At 38.1% G+C, this 15400-nt stretch overlaps 5 protein-coding genes across 6 annotated transcripts; 1 reads left to right on the forward strand and 4 right to left on the reverse strand.

Annotated features, from left to right (window-relative positions):
• Positions 1 to 3487, forward strand: LOC122313860 (cilia- and flagella-associated protein 251-like). Of its 2 annotated transcripts, none has more exons than XM_043129139.1 (2): positions 1 to 307; positions 1595 to 3487. In XM_043129139.1, exon 2 carries the CDS (start codon positions 1657 to 1659, stop codon positions 3265 to 3267), a length of 1611 nt encoding a protein of 536 aa, XP_042985073.1. In that variant the 5' UTR covers positions 1 to 307; positions 1595 to 1656; the 3' UTR covers positions 3268 to 3487. The 2 variants fall into 2 exon arrangements, with proteins under 2 accessions (XP_042985073.1, XP_042985074.1); XM_043129140.1 differs by having other exon boundaries at positions 1622 to 3487.
• Positions 3488 to 4931: 1444 nt separating this feature from the next.
• Positions 4932 to 7071, reverse strand: LOC122314332. The gene is made up of 2 exons (XM_043129850.1): positions 6227 to 7071; positions 4932 to 5956 (listed from the first exon to the last, which is right to left on the reverse strand). Exons 1-2 carry the CDS (start codon positions 7033 to 7035, stop codon positions 5221 to 5223), a joined length of 1545 nt encoding a protein of 514 aa, XP_042985784.1. The 5' UTR covers positions 7036 to 7071; the 3' UTR covers positions 4932 to 5220.
• Positions 7072 to 7881: 810 nt separating this feature from the next.
• On the reverse strand, positions 7882 to 10376 carry LOC122312823 (CBS domain-containing protein CBSX5-like). The gene is made up of 3 exons (XM_043127468.1): positions 10252 to 10376; positions 9058 to 9468; positions 7882 to 8571 (listed from the first exon to the last, which is right to left on the reverse strand). The coding sequence occupies exons 1-3, from the start codon at positions 10374 to 10376 to the stop codon at positions 8190 to 8192; spliced, it is 918 nt and encodes a 305-aa protein (XP_042983402.1). The 3' UTR covers positions 7882 to 8189.
• A 349-nt stretch (positions 10377 to 10725) lies between these two features.
• LOC122312327 (agamous-like MADS-box protein AGL61) lies at positions 10726 to 11984 on the reverse strand. The gene has a single exon (XM_043126882.1). It carries the CDS (start codon positions 11799 to 11801, stop codon positions 10893 to 10895), a length of 909 nt encoding a protein of 302 aa, XP_042982816.1. The 5' UTR covers positions 11802 to 11984; the 3' UTR covers positions 10726 to 10892.
• Positions 11985 to 13869: 1885 nt separating this feature from the next.
• On the reverse strand, positions 13870 to 14580 carry LOC122312824 (agamous-like MADS-box protein AGL62). The gene has a single exon (XM_043127469.1). The coding sequence runs from the start codon at positions 14578 to 14580 to the stop codon at positions 13870 to 13872; it is 711 nt and encodes a 236-aa protein (XP_042983403.1).
• Positions 14581 to 15400: the final 820 nt, after the last annotated feature.

Consider the following 15400-nt stretch of genomic DNA (forward strand, 5'->3'; position numbering starts at 1 on the left):
ATAATTGATAAATTAGGTAAAAGGCAAAAAAAAAAACAGGTTGGTGGGTATGGCAAATAACGCACTAGAAAGTGAGCACGACTGATATTCGCAAATCTAGTACTATTTAGCTTCTTTAGCGTCGTTCTGCTTCAGCGTACTTGGATCCGGTTCAGGTTGTTCTTTCCTTCCACTCCATTGTCGTGCTCGCACCCTCAACAAGACCGCTCCTTGACTGTCCTGTCCACAATTAGTTGCATAACTTTGCTTCAGTCTCTCAGCCTTCCACTTTCCACTGAACTCTGACTCCCACACTTCGATTCGCCAGGTAACATAACACTTCCTCGCGTGGCTATTTATCAGCTTCAATTCCCATTTCCATTTCTTTCTTACATTAATTTCTCCATTTTGTGGGAAATAATGGGCGTAAAAAATAAGATTATTGGGTGTCATTGTTGTCTGTGTTCGTGGTTCAGAGTTGTGAGTTTCTTTGTGATTAGCTATTTTGGGAAATGGGTTTGGGTTATGAACATGAAGTTAGGATTTTAGTTCAATTTTTTGGCGACTGATGTTGGTGTTACACTGGGGTTTCTAGGGTTTTGTTTGCTTATGGATTTTATTTTATTTATTTATTGGGTTTGAGTGGGATTTTACTTTGCAATTGTCTTATTCAGTTTTCCTTTAGTTTAGCATATTGGTTTTTCTTTGGTTTTGGAAAATTTGCATATTGTTGTGGAATATATATATTTTTTATAAGTGTATGGTCGTGGAATATAATGTGGGTTTGGTTCCAATTCTGGGAACATGTTTCTCAATTTTTAGTAGAAGATATTATGCTGCAAACTGATCTGAGTTCGGTTAATGATGTGCTGTGAATTGCACAAATTGTAGGCAAAGAGAAAATTTTGGAATGTTAGAACTGTTTATTTCTGTGAAAATTAAGAACAAAATTTAGATCAAAGGTCGACCTGTTACTTGTTCAAATAAGACGGGAAATGAGAAGTGAAAGTTAAGCTGAAAGCATGCTTAGCTTTATTTTTTTGTGAGAGTGTCAATCTTAAGGAAAATTTTAAGAATCTTTATTTCAGTATTTCGAAAATGGAAACAGAAGCTCTGTACACAAAACCTTTCCTGAGACCTAAACGAAAGGAGCTCTAACTCATTTTCAGGTCGATGTGTTCTGTTGATTTTTTTTCTCTCTCTTTTTTTTTTTTTTTTTTGACAGAGAAACGAGGGGAAAGAATATAAAATTTCAAACTAACCCAATACGGTTTACTTACCAAAAAATTCAACCAAATGTCACAGATCACGTTAGGCTTACTGGAGAATGTGGTGTACTAGAAATTCTATGAAATAGATTTTTATTTTCTGTGCTTTTCCTGAAGTTTCTCAAAAACTTAGTGGAGCTATGAGTAATTTAAATTTAAAAGGGAATTGATCCTGATGCATAAATATTGAATTGGGATCTAACACGACTTGTGGCACTTGTACAGTAGGATTAACTCATCGAAGTTATAAAAAACTTTGTGTGGAATTAATTCTCCAGATTTAATGAAATGATCACGCAGAGTGTTAAAGTCCTTTCATTTATCTACTTAATATGTACACTGGGCAGGTGACTAGACCTCACATTTACCTACAGGGAAGATAGGACCAGAAATTTTAGTAAAGCCCATAATGATCAAGCGATCACCAAGCAGAAACCACAGATCCAAAGGCGTCAAGGTGAAGCATGTTCTGCAAATTTGTCTATTGCTTGGTGTATGCTTCTGGTTAATCTACCAAGTTAAGCATTCCCATGATAAAAAGAAGGAATTCGATGGGAAAGATGCTAAACTCTCAGTCAAGACACAAAGTGGCAATGAGCTTCTTAAATTTGGGAGGAAAGATCTCCATCCTCGTTTGGAAGAAGTACCTGAGATAGAGAAGCATGTGGAAGAAGAGGAAGAAGAAACTGGAGGAGAAGAAGAAGAAAACAAACATGATGAAGAAGAGCGAGATGAAGAAGAAAACAGGCATGAAGAAAAAGAGCAAGATGAAGAGGAGAACAAGCATGAAGTAGAAGATCAAGAGGAAGAGGAAAACAAGAGCGAAGAGATAGAAGATGAGGAAAGAGGAGCAGGAAATGATGGGATAGACGAAAATGATCAAGAGAAATTAGATGGGGATGTTGATCATGATGAGGAATTGATAGATGAGGAGAAAGAGGGAGAAGAGGAAGACAAGGAGAGTGAGAGGAATGAGAGTGATAACAAAGAAAGCCAAGTAGAAACTTCTTTGGAGGATCAGGATCGCGATGGAGGTAACCATGAGGCTCGAGAGGAACAATACAAGGGAGATGATGCTTCCAGTGCAGTGACCCATGACGCCCAGACTATCATCTCAGAGGCTGATAGATTAAGTTCAGGGAACTCAATTGAGATATCTGAAATGAATATCTTAGATCAAGAGAACAAATCCAATGGCACTCAGGAAACTGATACTGATCAAAACAATCCAGCAATAAAGGTGGTAGAAAGTGAAATTGATAACAATGGCACTTCTCCGAATGCAATTACTATCGAACAGAAGGGAAATAATGGTTCTTCCAACTCTGTGGATGGCTTAGTTGAAAATTCTACAAGGACAGCCCAATCCACTGATCAGCCTAAAGCAAGCAATGACACAACTCTGGTGAGTAAGGAAGTGAGCAATAATAACTCAGATGAAGTAAGTACCGATAGGAATAACTCAACAGATACAGGTATAGGCACTTCTGGTTTTTCCCTGCAGAATGGGATAGTAAATATTTCTGATTCGGCTCATGCCCAAAATATAACAGCGGACCTCTCAAGTGTGCAGGCCTTGGAAATGGAACAGAATGGTAAATCTACCTCGGTTTCTGAGAGCAATCAATCTGATGTTAATTCAACGGTTTCAATTAAAATTGAAAAAGCTGGTGCCGGTGCCAGTGCCGGTGCCAGAGAATCATCTACCTCATCTAATACTACGGAGTCTGTTCTATCAGAAAAGATCACAACTGAAACAGAAGATGGCTCTGTGTCTTCAATTTCAAAGGAAAATACTGATGCTACAAAGAACAAGGCAGATGGAAAGAGTGAATTAGATCGAACCAATGAAAGCACAGACAATTCCTCCAGAGATGAAGTTCCGGATGCTGTTGAACACAACCCTGTTGATGCGTCTGATTCACATATCGCTCTAGATGAAAGAGTAGACACAAAGCTGGATAAGATGCCGGAGATAAGAACAGAAGGAGAAAACAGCAAAGCCGTTGCCGCGGGGTGAGAGGATAAATGGTGGTTGTGTACTTGTAAGTGCTTTAAAGTATAGTTTCTTATATGTACCTGTGTCTTCATACTACTACTAAGGTTGTTAGAGCGGTTTGTTTCAATTTTAGAAGCTCCTCTCTATAGAATCAACTTAGCAGGAAACCGTAAACTAGTGGATATTCACAACAGATTTTGTTTGCATAATTTATTTCAATTTTCCATTTTACATCGGGTAATATCTTTTTCCTGTTTTGTTTTCCTTTCTTCCTCTTTCGTTTTCCTCTGTTTTTGTTTCTATTGTATGTCATGGTTCTATACTGAAGAGCAGAACCGCACAGTTAGATGGGGGTTTTTTGGAAAAGGTTTCATCTCATCTCATCTTCAAATATCATTTAAACACAAATATTTTTCAATTTTTAATATTCAACTTTTTTATCTAATCATTACAATTTTTTCAAACTTCCAAACAAAATACAAGAACAATTCAAACAATATTTTAAATTTATTATATTTGTATTCAATTTTTTCTCTCTTCTCTCAAACTCTAATAAAACATCATAACTCAAATTATTTTATTATTATTTATAAACAATTTCATTAATACACAAATTTTTTATCTTATCTCATTTCTGTGCAACTACTTGAATCTTGAAACCTTTGTTTCGTAGGAGGGATTAACATTGTTAACGAATTATGCATATTCAAAAATAAAGTCACTTTTTAACTGTTAGAAATCAAAGTTGCTTACAACGAATTAGCCAATATTAAATTCTCTAGCTTTTAGCTACAATAAATGTAAAGATAAAATCAAATTTGATTGTTATTGTACTAGGATGGAATTTTTATTTTAGTATTTTTTTTGTAACTCTCACTCTCTTATGGATATTTTCAGAATATTTGGTAGAATAAAATATAGTTGGATTGGAAAATGGAGTACATATAGTTGTTAGGTAGAATAAAATATGGAAAAAAAAAACATAGTTGAACGGGAAATATAGAAATTTAATTTCTAATCAAGACATTTATATAGAATTTTAGATAAGTTTAATTAGACATTTGTGGTTATTAGCATTAAATGACGATTGAAAAAATTTAATTTTTTAACCCATAATTTAATTAGAATAAGATTACCAATTAACATATAGTAAGTAGAATAGTAAAACATGAGAAAATAAAATAAATTAATAATTAAAAAAGTTAAATATTTTGTAATTATTAATTATTCGTTACTATATAATAAATAAATAGATAATCTAATGTAAAAATTTAATGTAAATAGTCAAAATCAAATTTATCTTATGTTACTTTATTGTTATATAATAAAAAAATAGATATTTCAATATAAAAATTAATGTGAATAAAATTGCCAAAAATTAAATTCATATTACATTAATAAAAAAAAAAATGTCATTTTAATTTGGATAGGATGCTCTTAACAGACTCATATGTTTGATATCTTTGACACTAAGGAACGATTTGTTACCACCTGCATTGACATTTTGTCTCAAATCTCAATTATGTTTTATGATGCTCTTGTGTTCAATAAGATTGTGATTCTCGTTAAAGATGAAAGAAAGAGCTTCAACGTGGTTGACATTTTGCAGTGGAAGCATGAAATAATTTGAGACATTATTAATATATGGAAATATTCCGAAACTGAGTGATGATGGCAAAAGAGCATTGTCACCAAACATTACATACATAACATGTATTATTATGTATACATTATTAGAGCAAGTGGATGGATAAAACAACCTTAAATTATAAAAAATAAATAAATAAATAGCTCTACGAATCAAAGGCATAGAGAATCTCAAAAATAAACCTCTATGCCTAAATAATTCCTAACTGTACAAATATAGTTTGATCAGCCAAAAAAAACTGCTTCAAAAAATCCAGTTATACATCGTCCACACCTCTCATAAAACGACAAAGTAACTTCCCGCATTAAACGCCAAAGGATCCGACACTACTGGATCCACTGTCGCCTCAGCTCCTTCCGCAGCTTCTTCGAGAACAACCCGCAAGCGTCCATGCTCAGATCCATGGCTGCTGCCAATGCCACGTAAGTCGCCGCGTCCTCCGCGCATGTCACGTGCCTTACGCCCACCTCCACCTCCGGTTTGCTGCACTTCCCCGCTCCCTCCACCGTTGAAGACACTACAAACCCTCTGTACCGTGGCGGCGACAATGGTCCATACCCGATTTCTAACCCCGATCCTGAACCGGAGCTCGAACCGCGTCTGGATCTTGACCCGGATCCAAGATCGCAGCTGCTGTTGGGGGTGTGCCCTGGGGTGTTGCTGACGCCGAAGGTTCTGTCTATGCTGAATTTCCCGCCGTTCCTGGAGCTGATTGAGTCGGCAGCCAGCGTGGTGGCGGCGTCGGTGCAGGTGAAGAGCTCGAAGCGGTAGCCGACAGCATCAGAGCAGCCACCCTCGCGCCACGCCTCGAGGCGGCCCCACGGGTTCCAGGCGCCGTCCTCGGGGCGAAGAATGAGCCAAGCACCGGGACTAGATTGGCTGACGCTGTGGGAGCCACGGGACGGTACGAACGGAGTGACCATGGAGGCCACGGCGACCGCCGAGCCCGAGAGGTCGTGAATGGTTATGTGCCAACCCTTCCGCTGTTTTTCTGTTTGGTCCTTTTCAGTGTGAGAACCCATTAAGCAACTTCTTGAAGTGCTTGGTTCGCTCGACGATGGCCTGCATATATATATATGGAAACAATTAATTCTCGAAGATAAGAGTTTTTGGGGGTTAGTCATTGAAGGGTTTGTCAATTTTCAACCATGCTAAAAGCATGTTACGGCTGAAATTGAGGGTAGCTTTTCTTTCTTTTGGCAACAAAACGGAGTAACCAAAACGTCATAAAACATATCGTTAAAGATTTGACCGTTGAGTGATTTTCTTTCCATTTCATTAAAATTTTCTAAGCCACCAAACAAGAAAATGAGGATGTGGATAACGACTAACCAACAGTGTAAATTCCGATCATTCATGTTCTTGAAACCGAACTTGCAAGAAAACACCGGCTGCCTAACATCTCCATGGACCTGAAAAACTTGAGGACTGCACTCTGGCTCTCCATCGAACTGGAACACATATCTTGGATCGGGCTCGGCCCTCACGCTAACGTACAACTGCGCCGACGAACCCTTCTTCTCGTTCCCTCCGATGGCAACCCAACCTTGGTGAATATTACTAGCCCTTGTCTCCACCGCGCGCAAATCCACCTCCACCGCGACCTTCCCCAGCAGCTTCCCACCGTTGAAGCCACACGTGGTCCCTCTTCGCCCCAGATAGACCGCAATCTGCAAGACCGGGTTCCTTCCCTTCTCCATAAGTTTGTCGATGTGGGTCTTGTTTAGAGTGAAGGAAGCGGCCAGAGAGCAATCCAAGGAGTTGGTTTGGCTTTCTTGGGCTACCAAAGGCACATTACTGTACTGGGTGAGGAATTTATCGAGCTTGATCTTGCAGAAGCACGGAGACGTTGAGGGATGGACGACGGAGAAGGAAGGCTTGGAGGCTACGGCAAACTTAACGGCAAGGTTGCCGACGAGGATCCGCACGAAAGAGCACGGATCCATTGGAAGCTCTTTGGAGGTTTCGTGGACTGGTATCTTGCTCAGGGGTTCTGCTATATATATGAGAGAGAGAGAGAGAGAGAGAGAGAGAGAGAGAGAGTCACCGGAAAGAAATAGAGGAAGAAAGTGACAGAGATATGATGCAGTACGTGGAATGGTAACGAACAGGCTGTTGAAGTACAGCTGGGTTATTAGCATCAAAGCTATGAGTACTCAATTGAATAAGATATGATATTATTCTATCACATTATGAGAATAAGGGATTGTGATTGGGCAGGATGCCATCATCTATTGCGCTCCAACCATTAAACAGCTGTGCCTTCCGTCCGTTTTCTTCTTACTCAAGTCTCACCCATTCCCTCAACGCTTTGATTCTTCAACTTTCCTTCCTTCAAATATTAAAATTTTGCTTCCACTTTTACCCCCTATATAGTTATTATTTAAATTTTGTCCCACACTGGATTTTAAAATGTTATAGGAGCACTAGAAAATTTTAATAAATATTTCCAGCCAATTTTATTTATTTTATTTACTGTTTCGAGTTTAGGCAAAATTTAATTAAAAAATAAAAAACCTTGATTGACTTATACCTACCATCAATTAGCTGTTCTCAACTCCAAATAGTTTGAACTTTGAAATGGGGGACCTCCATTTCCGTTTGAATGATTCCTTATTTTGCTTCTTTTTTTTAAGTAGGAAAATGCTGCATCCATCGAGAATGCAAGACTCAAGACTGCTAAGAGCATTGGCATTGGCTTCATCAAAGCCATCTTTAAAATTTGATGAAAAGTGCATGTTTTCCATAAGTCCAAAACCTCCTTAGCCATATCCCTACATTGGATTAGTCATTTGATTCATCAAAATAATAATATAATATTATTTTTTAATAATAATATTTATGAGAATTTTTTATTAATAACCAAGAGGCAGATACCTTAAAGGTATACAAAAACAGAAACCAAAAATATATGTAGTGTATTGAAGGCCAAACAGAACAAAGACACAAACACATGCCATGTTATGGTCGTGTTAAACAGCTTGATGATAAGGCACAAGGTCATGATCCATTTGCAAGGGAAAAACTGCAATGAAATAGAAGGGTGTTTCTATAAAGTAGGGGCTCATCAATCTAACTTCATGAACACTGCTCCATGAACACAAAGTCAGAGAGTATGAAAACCAAAAACCCACTTCTCCACAGAATCCAAACAAAAAAACACAGAATGTTCACAGGAATTCCAACCACAACTGAACACTGGGATTGCATGGAACACAAATCAGATGCAAAATACCAATATACCAACACTGGAAACGAGTCCATATCAAAGTCGGCCTATAAATCTACAACTACTTCACAATACATTACGGATCCAAAGCATAACAATACCAGAATCAGCCACTGAAGTTTGCTCACAGAGAGAGCGGGATATAGCTCCAATTGCCGAAGAGGCAGGGGAGTAATAGTCAATGGCTAAGATGTCGGTGGTGATAATGCCAAGAGTGTCAACAGAGAGCGCCGGGAGCGAGGAGAAGAGCCCGATGGAGCCGAGAAGGAACCGGATCACGTCCTCTTGAGTCAACCAGCAGAATTCGCGGCCGTTGTGGATGGTAGTAGGGCCGGTGGTCGAGGGTTTTTGGAGCTGTTTTCTTCTTGAATAGCTGCTTAGTTTGGTTTGTATCGGTACCACAAGGTTCTGGGCTCCTTGCAGAATCAGATCGATGGCTTCCCACAATCTGAAAAGACAAGAAAAACAGATTCACGTTTTGCAGAGCTTGCTTGAAACAGGGGAGGTTAAGCTGAATTGGGTCAATTTGCTTTCGTCTTTCTTTCAATTCAGGTCATAACTGAAATGTTACGATGAAATGAAACAACGTTCTAATTTATTTTTCAGGATATATAATTTGAAAATTGTAAATTAATAGGCTTGGATTGAGTTTTTGAAGAAATTTGTTTCAACCACATCGATCTTGGGTTTGATGAATAAAAATGTCTAACATTTACGAATAATGGCTTCCTTCAGTTTCACGCGTAGCAGTTGAATAAACACATCTTATCACGTTCAAACGAGCATTTAAAATTATGAAAAACTCCTACGGAGACATTAAAACTGAAATTCAAGGGAAACCCAGATAGAGCCCTGCAAAGATGATCAAACTCAAAAAAATGAAAAAATACATGCATGGACAAAAATCCAAGTTATTAGTGTCTGTATCAAGTACCTCGAAGATGGCTCCAGATGCCTCACGAGTCCAAGAATCTTTGGCAAGATTGCAGAAACAGGCGCCTTCAGGGCAGCAGAAGGAGAAAACAGATTCTCATCCCTGCAAAGATAGCATATCACATCCACCATGCACACCTTGCCAACGCAACGGCACTCACAGCCAACGCCGACGTTGTCGTGACCAAACTCAACCTTGGCCGAGTGATCGACGCAGTCCCATACGCTGATGAAGTTGTCATCGGTATTTTTCAAGGCCGCCAAAGCGTCAGCGACGGTGGCAGAAATGGGCAAGGACCTCAGGGCTGGTTTGCCGAGACAGAGGTCTGATAAAATCGGTTTTGCGTGAAGAATCCGAGAGATTTCGTTTCCGTTGATGGCGAAAAATGAAAAAGAGAGGCATGGGAGAGAGAAAACGCGGGGAGGAAAAAGGAAAGAGGGAAGAGAGAGGGAAAATAAAACCATCGGTTGGGCATTAAAAAATGGAATAAAATAAGCTAAAGATGAATGTGCAGTGCTCTTTCAAATTTGAAGGAAACGGAAGAATTACTGTAGGTCAAAACTTCAGATTTTATGTTTGCCGAGACCAATGCAGCGGTATTTCTCACACGTTCATCAATTTATGCATTTGCATTGGCTTTTGATGAAGCCAATGCCAATGCTCTAATAGAAATCTAATCTTAATCCCTTTTTATAATTTTCTATAAATCCCAAATTCTCAGCCCAATCTTCATCTTTGAAACTTCTAAAAAAACTCCATAAAAAAGCAACATAGATTAAAAAGAAATATAATTAAGAGCAAAGCCAAAACCCAAAAAAAAAAAAAAAAAGAAATAAAAAAAATTTAGTGATAATTACTTTATAAAGTCCACTGCCAGATCTTCATCCGTAGGTCCATGCACCTTGCATTTGGAGCTAGAAACAGAAGCCACCGACGGGGACTTGGATTTCGTTGCAACCCCAGTGATAAGCAAAACAGTTCGAAGGGGTCATAGAAGAAGGCGGTTTGGGAGTTAGGTTTCTTGGAGAAGAGAGTGAGGTTGAGGAGGGAAGAAAGCCTGTTCAAGGAAGAGTCTGCGATGGTGGTGAGGTTGAGCTTGGAAATACAGAGGGATGAAACCGAGAACTGTGGCCACTGGGGGTACTGGTAGATGACATAAAGTGCGACGCTGGCAATGGAAACGAGAAGACTCACCACGAGGAGGACAAGAAGCGACCAAAAGCAGAAGCAGCAGCAGAGGCTGAGTCGGCGTCGATGGTTGTGGTACTGAGGTTGATGTCGGTAAGTTTGTCGGAGATAAATCGAAAGAGAGAATTCATATAAAGGGATTACTTACTTTGCTAGAAATCTCACAAAATCGTGCAAATTGAGTAATAAGTTTGAGCAGTCAAATTGATCGGCATTTTCCATACGCTATTATAACGTGAATAATAAAAAGCATGCATCCATTAAATAGTGATAATTCTTTGAATCGAATCACATCCCAAAATAAATAGAAGGAAGAAATTAAGAAAGAAAGGATATATTCAAAAGATGCAAATTAAAACGAACGTACAAGAGTACTTTGGATCAATCCGCGAGCATATATAATTACTCAAGAAGCCACAATGCTTCCAAAACAACATGCATGCAAGCATTCGCGGCCACGTACAAAATTGTTCATGATGATCATTATCAAACCCTAACTAGCAGCTACCTATTTCTAAGAGATAGATCATTATCAAACCCTAGCTAGCAGCTGCTCAAATTGAGTAATACGTTTGAGCAGTCAAATTACTATCAAAAGAATTACAGGCCGCACCAAAACTGCATCAATATTATTGATGGTCTACTGATCATTGTACTCCAAATCCATAACCAGCAGTACCACTAGTTACGACGTGATGATCATAATCACCAACACCATAGCCGCCACTCCCAGGCGCAGTACTCAGATTACTGCAAAACTGATAATTCCCTAACCCAAAACCAGTAGTACTAGAACTTGCTCCGAAATCACCACCATTAATATCACCCCCAGTACTCAGATTACCAAACTGATAATTATTGATCCCGAACCCAAAACCACCTGTATTAGTACTACCAATATCTTCTCCGGTACCGCTTCCACTCAGACAATTATTACCATACTGATCATGATGATAATCCCCTAAACCTTCATAGCCCAGTACCCCATGATTATAATCTGATGTCTGCAATTTGTTTATTGAGTTTCGCATCCTCAAGTACTGATCTGTTGCTTTTGCCCTCATCTCTTTCATGGCTGCCAAGTACTGCTCGAGCTCCTCTATCCCCATCTCATCGATCGGCTCGTCCCACAAGAACCCAATATTGTTCCCCATCTTCTTCTTCGACGTCAGATCCTGATCAATATCTGCCAACCGTTTCTTCTCGTCCTCCAACTCCTTGAGTGACTCCGCGTAGTCTTTGTTAAACTCCTCCACGGGCCAAGGATTCACGGCTGAGTACGCAGTAGGGACAGCGTTTCCATTGAGATAAGAGTTGAGGACAGTATCGACGTTGGGGTGACCGAAGGAGTAGGCCTTTTCTCCAGGAGAGTAAGCTATGATGGCTATATCGACGCCGCACAACACGCACAGCTCGCTCGCCTTCTTGAAGAGGCCTGCCCGCCGCTTGGAGAATGTGACGTGCTTGGTGCTTTTATTTTCCAGTTGCTTTATTTCAATTTTCCGTCGGCCTTGAGTGATTTTCTTGATTTTCTGATCTGTGGTAGCCATGGCCATGAATGGAAAACGTAGAAGGAGATTAAAAGAAGAAAGAAGGGCGAAGACAACTATTAAAGGTAGAACGAGAGCGGGAGAGAGACAGGGGGAAGAGTGAGGAGATGATGTTAAGGACTCGAGTGCAATGGTTCGGCGTAGGGTTTTCTGTGGTAGGAGCTACGATTTCCCAATTAATCTGGAGAGATTTGTGGACCGATCGATCGACACGCTTTCTTTTCCGATTGGAAGCAGAAATTTGATGCTTTGGAAGCCAGTGTGTTGAACCTCCAGGGAACTATCCCTTATCCGAAATCGGATTCCGGTCGGGCGGAAGGCTAGCTCTATTTCAAGCCAAGATCCATATGTAAGACAAGGAAAAGAGGACTAAATAAGATTTATTATCTACTAGGATGACTCGATTGTTGCGTTTCTATAATTTGTTGCGTATGTTTTTTAAGAGTATTGTTACGTAAAGTGAATTTGTATACTAATTTATATATTAATTTGTATATTAATATTGTTGTATTTATATTTAAAATTTAAATTAATATAATTTTTATTAAAATTTAATTTTTTAATCAACTATATTAAATAAATACACATATTAATACGTAAAATCATTTTAATTTTTTTAATGTCAGCTTGCTGCGTTTGTTTTGATGGAAAATAAGAAAATATTTTCGTACAAAACGAATGATTTTTAAAAGTTAAATAAAATTAAATAAATAAAAGAAATTCTTGGACGCCCTTGGATAAATACACGGTAGGTTCTTCCATTAATAATTAGATTTGATATAATTTTTTTCTTTATTATTTAATAAAATTTTAAGATAATTCTATATTATATATTCTGGAGTTTCCTAATTTATTTTTACATCTAATTTTACGTAAAAGGATTTTTTTTTTTTTTAAGAGAGAAGAATCGTGATCAGAATCTTTAATTATTACCTAAGATATGATCATTAATACAAACGAGTAGTACTCGTCTAATATTTGTCGATCGTCAATCACCTAAAACATAGGAGCGACTTGCGAGGGGTTAGAAACTTACAAAAACATGCAACTCTTGGAGTTTAAAAGGATCAAAGGTGGTCGGGAATGAGACAAATCTAATAATCTCTGATTGCCAGAAGATTAATAATTTTCTGCCCTCACATTAATTAAAGATCACACGTACGTACGCTAGCTTATATATATATATATATGATGTTTGTCCAATAAAATTAACCCTTTAATTGCCTAGTAATCACCAGTACTTAAACTCTGATCATTTCAGGCGAATTAGACATTGCACGTACGTCTATTAGTATTACTTTAGACAATTAATCCACTAGCATTATTTCAATGTATACTTTGCTATCACAAGAAATATTATATATTTAATTTGTCGCCATAATTATCCAATATTTGTGGATTTTATTAAAAACAATTTAAACATTTGACGACCTTATATAATAAACCACAATATTGCAGGGGGACTAATGTTTTAGGAAAGAGAATTGCATGCTAGATACATGATATCGTGTGATTTGTTAAATTTAATTTATAATAAAATTAACTCTATAATCTAACGTATTACATCAAATAACATCACTTTATAAATTTACTTTTATATAAATATCTCTTTGTGTCTAAAGTATTTATCTTTAGAAAAATTCTCGAGTACTAGTAGTCTTGCCCAAAGGTGGTGGAAAAAAATACGGGAAAATATACTGTTCGGTGGCATAATAAAATGCATGACTCAATGTTTTAATAATTTCGCAACCGGAATCATGAGATCAATTCTATAGGCTTGGTAAGGGTCATTATCTGAAAATTATGAGGATAATTTTCAAATCCATTCCCAGTATTATTCGATGATCACAAACCGAAACTAAACAAATTAAAATGAAAACTATAATTACTAGATATGGTAATTATAGTAGCATACAATGATCAACTACTTCAACAAGGAAATCAACTCTGAGAAATTAAGAATAAAAAGAAAGAAACACATGATGATCAGAACCTGATCAAGGAAACAGTACTACATGATGATGAGAACGCTTTCAGTAGTGTTTTAATTTGCCGATCTCCCCCAATCAATTTTTCAGAAAAGGCCATGTCCGTAACCCAAGTTATAGACATGATGATTAGGCATTGTGGAAGTACTAGCAATATTATTAACAAACCCAGTTGGTTTGCTTTCAAAAAACCCAGCACTTCCTCCTATGTGATCATATTGATTCACCCCATACAAGGCTGGGGAAGAATAAAGAGTAGAAGAGGCGCCGGCAATGGATGATATCTTGTTGGTTTGTTTTGCCACGTTCTTCTTCAGCTCCTCCATGGAAACCTTCAGTTGCTCCAGCTCATGCAATCCAAGCTCATTGATGGGGGCTTCCCACCAGAACTGCTTTTGGCTAGCTTTCCTCATTTGATGGAGAGATTCTCCCAGCTTTTTCTCGGCTTCCAATTGGTTCAGGACTTGAGTCAGGCGTGCGTTGAGATCCCGAACGTTGGCATTTCGATGAGCATCAACGAGTTGTTGAGCACCAGACTGATCCGGCGCCGGTAGATGGTTTCGAGTAAGATATCTGTCGAGAATGGATTCAACGTCAGGGTGGCCAAAGGAGAATACCTTTTCTGCTGGGGAGAAGACAAGGATGGCAATCTCAACCCCACAAAGCGTGCAAAGCTCGCTTGCCTTCTTGAAGAGTCCTGAACGACGTTTCGAGAACGTTACTTGCAGATGATTTTTCTTGGGTATTTTAGCTATCGGAATCTTTTGGCGACCCATGCTCGGCTTCTTTTTCACCATTGCCAAGTTTATCAGAGAAGGACTTGAACCAAGATCAGAAGGATGAAGCAAAAATACTGCTTCTTGTTCTGTGTTAAGGCTCTTGTACGTGATGGTATTTGTAGGGCTGGCGAGCTTTTGTCATTTGAGTTGGCATATTAATTCTGCATTACTTTACATACTTAATGCATGATTTGGAAGTTAAAAAATCTTACTAACTTAATGTATTATTACTATGAAACTAATTACCAAAGGTCAATATATGATAATAATGAATAACCATTTGACTTAATTTGGTAGTTAATGTCAATGCTCACTCATGTATTGCTGTTTGCATATTAATATATATTCATTTGAGCAACCATTATTATCAATTAACCTATTATCAAACTCTAATCTGTAAACTCAACTGTGAATATTTGCATATGGAAAGTTGGTTATAAAGATTCAAGGATAGGATACAAAGACTATTCTTTTAAGTTGGTCCCGGCATATATACACTGGGACCGCGCGAAATTTTACTGTTTATTTCCGTTCATGAATCAAAACATTTTCCTAAATAATGCAAATTAAGATTTTTTCTTCCTTTTGGGGGTTGCCCCCCGGGTGGGTAGCGAGAACGGTTTTATATATTAAAAAAGCAGTATTAATTTGTTTTCAAGTATTAGAGGTTGCACTAATCAAAGATATTCAAAGAGAAGATGGTAACTGAATCTCCTAGCTAGCATATATATTAAATAAATACTTGGTAATTAATTACGAGATTGATTATGATCAGTTATACATAGATAAGGGCTTGGGGCATAGGGCCTTAATTCTCGGACATCTCACGTAAATGAGA

This window comes from Carya illinoinensis, chromosome 6 (assembly GCF_018687715.1).
Source record: "Carya illinoinensis cultivar Pawnee chromosome 6, C.illinoinensisPawnee_v1, whole genome shotgun sequence".
Taxonomy (NCBI): Eukaryota; Viridiplantae; Streptophyta; class Magnoliopsida; order Fagales; family Juglandaceae; genus Carya; species Carya illinoinensis.